Source organism: Micromesistius poutassou, assembly GCF_964030765.1.
Source record: "Micromesistius poutassou genome assembly, contig: SCAFFOLD_5973, whole genome shotgun sequence".
In the NCBI taxonomy this organism is placed as follows: domain Eukaryota; kingdom Metazoa; phylum Chordata; class Actinopteri; order Gadiformes; family Gadidae; genus Micromesistius; species Micromesistius poutassou.
This window is the reverse complement of record NW_028177996.1, coordinates 5749-13273: the sequence shown is the minus strand read 5'-3', so window position 1 is coordinate 13273 and position 7525 is coordinate 5749. Positions and strand designations below refer to the sequence as shown.

Genomic DNA, 7525 nt, shown 5'->3' with positions numbered 1-7525 from the left:
GGCCCAAGCATGCATCCATCGTTTGTTATTGCACAAAGAAAAAAAGAAAAAAACTCCTCGTAATGAACCCATACACAAACATACAAAAAGTAACAAGAATAATCTTAAAACAGGAATTATAATAATCTCACTACCACTCCACCTTGCTGGCTGCATTACCATCTTTTTGCAAAGAACGATCCACCGGGGTGCATATAAACGTTCCTTATTTTATTTTCCTCTATATATTACAACCAGCTAAAACATGCATCCAACTTCCCATGGCGGGAAATGCAGTCAAGAGAGTCCAGCGCTTGGTGTCCACCTCTCCAGTCAAAAGTCAGAGTTCAAAGACTGAATGATTAAAAAGTGCTTTTTTTTTTTTAGGTCAGTAGGACTTCTTTCTTCTAGGATTATTACAAAGGGTTTTGTTTACATTAGCATGTATCATCTGTGGAGAAAGACAAACAAAAAAGTTTAAATTACCGCTTGCTGCTTATAGTTTACTTATAGGTTTACATTTGATTCAAAAACATACTCACCATGATACCACCATTTTGTTTTCTTTGGATTTTTGTTACAAGTTCTTACATAAAAGGAGTTATCAGGCGGCCGTCTCTATAGAAGAAACACATACAAGTTTTTAGAATAGCAGTTCTTAAACCTTCCCAAACGCTCATAGCAACACAACAATAGAGCTGCAAGGAATCACCAAAGGTGTTCCCCATAGCGCCGTTTTGAGTCCCTTACCTTTTCTTTACAGCTGGACAACATGCTGATTATACTTAGACAAACTGATTGCACTGAGAGAGCTGGTGACCAGTCTTCTGTAAGAATAGACAGGCAGATGTGCCCGTTGCTGTACACATGGGGGTGGACAGGTATATTCTCTCCTGTGAACATGACCTAAGAAAGAAATGTAAATCAATGAGCTGCACCATTAACCGGTCAAGTGGCTTGTCTTGACATTTGGTTTTATAAGGTTAGGGTTAACCTTAGGGTTGTGGGAGAACAAATACACGCAACAAAGAAATGTACATTTTATTGCTGGTTATGTTTGCCGTGCGCATACGTCGGTATAGGTATTATGGGATGGGAGGAGCTCAAACATTAGAGGGCAGAGGTAAAGTCCACTATTTTGTTTCCAAAAGCAACCTATATTCACATATCGCATAGCAAGTAAACATTGGACACTAGCGCCAACTGCTATTGAGAACGATGATCTAATGATACAACAGATAGCATAATTATAGCCACATGGATGTAGTTTTCCACTATGGATGCAAAAAGGCTATAACCTCCGCCACGTCCTACAACAAAATCAACCTTCATTCAAATGAAAGGTTTTTGAAACCAAAATCATGTGACCAGTCCGATTCAGCTCCATGATCTATTTTATTATTATATGATATTTATTTTTATTAACGTGGGAAAATAATTGCTCAATGATAAAGGAAATTAAGCGTAGCACAGACTGTGGGGCAGACGGTGTCAGAGAATAAGAGTTAAATATGAGGAGTTTAACAGAGAGTGAATGGATAAAGCAAAGGAATGTACCCCTAGTTTCCAAAATACAAAAAAAAGCTACGAGTCATCACACACATACACACACGTGCACACACACACACACACATACACACACACAAAGATTAGGACATGGCTCCACAGACACGGAGGCTACACTCCCAAAATAGCACAGGCTATTTGAGTGGGTTGACTGATAATCTTCAATGGTGCCCGGAGGGGGTAGGGGGGGATGTGTAGAGAGCAAGGTAGTACCATGCACTCTACCACATCCAACTATTTATTGAGGCTGGAAATCATGCTGTATGTGAATAAGGGGTCGGTATTTAAGCCTTTCCCCTCTAATGTACTGGAAGTTCTGGGCTGCGGTCACCATGTATTAATCCATGTTCCAGAGGCGGGAATGGTGTTGCAAGCGTCCCGGGGGCGGATGTGATTCATGTGCTCTGGGCCAACAGGACTAAAAGGACCACACTACGGTCATCAAATAACTGTGAGTCGGAAAGGGCCCGGCTGTAGGTCACACCGTCGGACGACGTACGTGACTGCAAAGCGGCTCCTCATCTTGTTATGTCGTCCACGACTCATGGATGTCTTATTTTTACGCTCACGTGTAATCATGGTAGCAAACATATAAATGGTGGCGTACCCTGCTGTGATGTTGGAAATCAGACAGATGGACTGTTAACCGAGCAATGTCCTGAAAGTACTCTGGGCAAACTGTAGCTGAGAGTGCGCTTTGGGTGATATCACACACAGGAATATAGAAAATAAAGATATATCTGCGGTTATTTATTATATATATATATATATATATATATATATAGTGGTATCCTGGGGGTGGAGCAGTTCTTTGGGATTGGCTGCTCACCCTACAGCAATGCTTCAGGCCACAGCACCATCGCATTAAAACCCTGAGCTAAAGGAACCAATTAACTGTAGGGGGAGGAGCTACTGACCTTCACACAGAACACGATGTCAAACTGTTAGTGTTGGGAGTGTTGATGTGGATGTGCGCAGTTAAGGCATTTAGAGGTTCAACCACTACAGTAGAGGGTTTATTCACACACACACACACACACACACACACACACACACACACACACACACACACACACACACACACACACACACACACACACACACACACACACACACACACACACACACACACACACACACACACACACACACACACACCACCCACCCACCCACCCTTACCTGAGGTGAATCAAACGGATATCGACTACTGAATTTGAAAAGCAGCTGAAATTTCTCTCCTTCATAGAGTGTGCCGGAGGCCCCTTCCATATCTACGATCCACCTTGGAGAGGGAAGGAAGGAACGTCTCATTGTTAGTAAAATAGTAATCAAACAAGTAAACATTAAGAAGACTGTTGACCCTAGAATATATTCTGACTTCTTTTTGGTACATGTTGTCCCCTTCGATAAAGCTAGCCTAACCCTGAAGCCTGAATCCTTTTATCTAAGGATGTATTCAGACCTCACTGCCATATCATGCTGTCCTTTCCTTGATATAGACAAAAGGCCGCATTGTTTAGGACACTCCAGTGATTAGACGGATGGGAAATTACTGATATTTGGGTCACTGATGACATATTACTCGTATGTTGACATTGTTGTATGTATCTGACCTCACATGGTCCCATTTCATTCAAAAAAAAAAATCAAGCCGTGGACATTCTCAAAAGCAAGGCTCTTCAAGTATTGACAATTAAACCTCTCCCAGTGTAGGGGATGGTTGTGGTGTGACCACAGCTCCACTTACTGGGCTCTGATCCTCTATTCCCTCATTAAAAAAAAACATATTTTGGAATAATAGTAACCCCAATAGGACAGTTGACATTCAATCAATGAAAGGACAACAAAGACACTGCAATGTTGACTGTAGAAGGGCAAATCCCAGCAGTTAATTGCTTTACAGAACCGCAGTTCAATAATATATAGTGCAATATAGTGGGAAACATAAACATAACCCTGGACATTGGGGGCAAAAACACAATGTTCAGACCTAGCCATTCCAGCCAGGCTCTCGTTCCAGATAAGAGAGCATTTACATTCAGTAGAAATTATCTTTTTAGATTCTTTATTTATTCCCCCCCCCCCCCCCCCCCCTCACATTAACTGTGAGGTCCTTCATCATTTAGTCATGTCAGAATCTGAACATATCTACGCCTGTGGACTCCAGTGTCAGAGCACTATGGTGACACTGTCGGAGAAAAACTGTCCTAGGAGCAGAAGGAAAGCTCAGCGAAAGATATCATTGTTGACGCATACTGCCGAGGTCATGTCAGACCCTATCCACTACACAGAAAAACACGTACGGAAATGTCTCCCTAAAACCAGTGAAATGGTTCACTAAACGAAAGGCGAGCACAAAGGTAATCTTGAGCACACATACACACTTCAAACTAGGCTGTCATGATCAATGGAAAATGACCTGAGGTATAATTATGCTACACTGTCACAATACTGGTTGTGGTCCAGAATTGAGCTCATTATCAGTGTGAGTTTAAAGCCAAGTTTAAATGAACTCAACTAAAATCTGCCGCGCTGGAACCTAGATTCTTTCTAACCTTATCTTGGAAGGGATCCCAGTTATTTTACTGCAAGTGCTACTGGCATAATCATCGGTCCCATCCATCACATTTGGCCGTAAACTACAAACCAATCGCTTTTCAAAAAGGCAGTGCTTACAGCAGAGTCTGTTGGTTGAAATGATTGACTTGGAGTCTCTTGCGGTGTCCCAACCAAAGGCTGAGTTTGAAGGTATGGCTCCATTGAGTTTGAAGGTATGGCTCGCGTCTTGTGAGAGCCACAGACTGTCCAAATACGAATACCAAACTGTAACCCTTTCCAATATTACACCTAAAGTTAATGGACTGTAACATCCTACCCTATCATTTACAAGCTCATGTGCCACATTTTTAAAAGGTCCGATAGAGACAGCTTTGAAGTGTAATTATTGCATAGCTTGTCAACTGTAAAGGGATAAACTAGGCCCATGGGATATTTAGACCAAGTAGATGGCAAACTGTTGTGAACAGATAGAAAATGTTCATCCAACTAGAATATTGGATTAAGATTAGTCTTTTGTTCTGAGGCTATGTCAGGTTTGGCTGGCGATTAGGGATGTGAATAACTCAAATTTTTCATGGTTGAATAATCAGTGGGTGGTATGAACGAATAATCGATTATTCGATGTGTGCCGACATTCACGATTCAAGAAATCACTTCATATCTTAAATGCAAAAAAACAAAAACACTTTAACAGTGATCAGTGTTTGTGTTGTATTCATATATATATTAATATTTATGCTTGTGTATTGTGTATATAGCTTTTCTGTACATGATTAATAATAATAAAATCAACTAATAGTGCTACAGAACCAACATTAGTTCTGTCCGTTAATTCTTGTTTATTTGAATGGGAAAAAATGTTAACGGTCCAAATGTTAAAAATCGGGTTTGACCCTCGGGAACGAATAATCAAATAATCTAATATTCTGACCCATCCCTACTGGCGATTGGGCCTAATCTGCTTCTTTGTTACGATACAATTTATATACATTTTCTCAGACTAGAGCAGCATTAGAAAGGTATCGTCATCCCAACAAACGTTTTGACAAAAGTATAAAAAAAGCACTGAAAATAAATTGCAAGCCTTAAGATGGTGCTGCTATATTTAAAACATTCCAACTGTAAGAGCAACACAGACCATTGACACAAGACACAAAACCAGCTAAACTGGTCTATAAGATCGCAGTAAATCATGTTCAATGCACCATGCTCTTTGGAAAAACAATCCTGACAGCCTTGACTTTGTTATGCAGAGTCTAAGAGAAACCCCAACAACCCTTTTTCAGCTCCACAAGCTAAAAAGTTTGTAAACATGTGTTTTCAAACCCAAACACTATCAAATTAACGGTCCAAAATCACAAAAGCAGCACGCCTGCAAATCCATGACAATTTCACAGGAATTGTTATATATCCTTTTGTTTTGGAGATTGATAGGGACAGAGAGACACGGGGAGACAAATGGAGAGGTTGGCTTAGTTCTTTGCTACCCTAGCCTCCAGCCGGGCAAGATAAATATTTAATAAGGATGACTAGTGACACTGAAGGCGTAGAACGACCATGACTGGGATGACCCCAATTCCTCCTCGTAAGTCATGGCTGCAAAAGTGAAGTTGTCCAAGTAAATCTATGTTAAAACCTCCGCCTCTACTACTACTACTACTACTACTACTACTACAACACAACTATTGCTATATTTTGACAGACACATCCAAAACTGTCAACAATAGAGGCCTTTATATAACTCAAAGTGGTCATCTTCCTGGCTGACTCCTAACCATTAAATGCAGTCGACATGATATTGTAAACATAAATGTTTGGTTAACCAGGGTCTAAAATTATCCCCTGCCTCCAGCCAATGAGGAATAGACTTCATCATTTGGCAGACAAGTCAGGGTTACATATTAAAACAATTGCTTGGTCAGTAAGTTAATTTTGTACCATGTGTGCAGGTAACCATTACTTTCTTTGTCCACATGCCGAGGATTACTTACTGTGTAATGGTATTCTGTACACTTTTTTCGTTGAGTGTCATCCCAGGAGGTGGATCATTTTGCAGAGCTAATAGTTCCTTTTGTAGCCTTTTCTGTTGAAAACAAACGTACATCGGAGGTGAAGTCACGCTCCAATGCTAAACCATTCAATAAAAATGAAAATAAAATAGCTTTCAGAAATGATTATTTACATAGAGGCCTAAGACAAGCACTAGCAGGCTTCCACTGAACTCGGGATCACCCCGTTCACCACAGTCACATTGTAAACAAACCTTCTCCAATGTCCATTAGCGCGGAACGACTACCGACGCTTCAAACCATCGTTGCACGTACATGCATGTCATTTTATTTCGGTGTCATGTTATTTTAAACGCATTAAAAGACATCCCTACAGAGATCCAGGAAGCAGACTATGTTGGTGGCGGGGCTTAAGCTGCCCTACAGAGCAGGATCATTCTGAACATGGGTTTGAATTCGATGAACCTTAAAACAGCATGTCCTGTTTAGGGTAACAGTCTAAGAGACATGTCCTTGACACGGGTTCATCTCTGATTTCGAGTCAGTCCATCGATGCACCTCTCCACCTGGAAGCTGGAGCTGTCCAATCTGCGCACTGTGTTGTCAGTGGCTAACCTCTAGTGCTAGCAGCTAACATCAATATTCACCAGCAGTCGAATAACACGCTACACCACGACACGAACCATGAAGACCAACACTTGTAATCACGACCCTGTGCGTATTGGTTTAAAACGTTATGATTACATGTCCTTGTAAAAAGACACCGTAGGGCTTTCCTCAGGTTGAGTAGCATTAGCTCGCCGTGGCTCTGTGGTCATGCTAGGCTGTTAGCTCTTAGCCATCGGGTAAACTCCCAGGTTTACATCCACGATTAAACGTGTTATTTCGTCGGGATCGCTCCTAAAAGTCGACTTTAGAACGCAGGTTGAGAAGGTGCGGTCGGCCTTCCGCGATGGGAATCTAATCGGGCCGGGTGATTTAAAAATAAATAGGATCGCTGTCAGCTGGGAACTTACCTGCATCGACGCCATGATGGAAACCCCCCTGCATCAGGGCAAGGCGACGCCAGCTACACGTCACTGCGTCACCGCGTCACGTCACTCCCTTACGTCACTCTGTTGTCACGTGGGGGCCCCGGGGTTGTTTTTGACAGAACAAAACAACACCCAACTGGAACATTTTGTGTTTCATTTTAAAGAGAAATGTCTTTCCTCCCGCATGCGAATTTGATGTATAAATGTATCTATATATATATATGTACGTACGTGTATTCTTAAACACAAATGAGGAATATAACTTATATACATTTATGTTATAATATATATTAACATGACCAATTTCCATTGTGTGCTTTTTACAAGATTCAATTCGGCATGCAAATATCCAATACAATGTCATGACTTTCATGTGGA

The 7525-nt window shown here is 41.3% G+C and overlaps 1 protein-coding gene across 1 annotated transcript; it reads right to left on the bottom strand.

The window, feature by feature from the left end:
• Nucleotides 1-8: 8 nt before the first annotated feature.
• LOC311374879 (putative ubiquitin-conjugating enzyme E2 W-B) lies at nt 9-7151 on the bottom strand. The gene is made up of 6 exons (XM_084490629.1): nt 7130-7151; nt 6096-6187; nt 2725-2827; nt 730-885; nt 522-597; nt 9-430 (listed from the first exon to the last, which is right to left on the bottom strand). The coding sequence occupies exons 1-6, from the start codon at nt 7142-7144 to the stop codon at nt 417-419; spliced, it is 456 nt and encodes a 151-aa protein (XP_084346755.1). The 5' UTR covers nt 7145-7151; the 3' UTR covers nt 9-416.
• Between the last annotated feature and the right edge of the window lie 374 nt (nt 7152-7525).

Coding starts and splice junctions, on each gene's coding strand:
- LOC311374879 (XM_084490629.1), bottom strand. Junction 2,828..6,095: donor GTACAGAATACCATTACACA/GTAAGTAATCCT, acceptor TCCCTCTCCAAG/GTGGATCGTAGATATGGAAG. Junction 598..729: donor TGTCCAGCTGTAAAGAAAAG/GTAAGGGACTCA, acceptor TTTCTTCTATAG/AGACGGCCGCCTGATAACTC.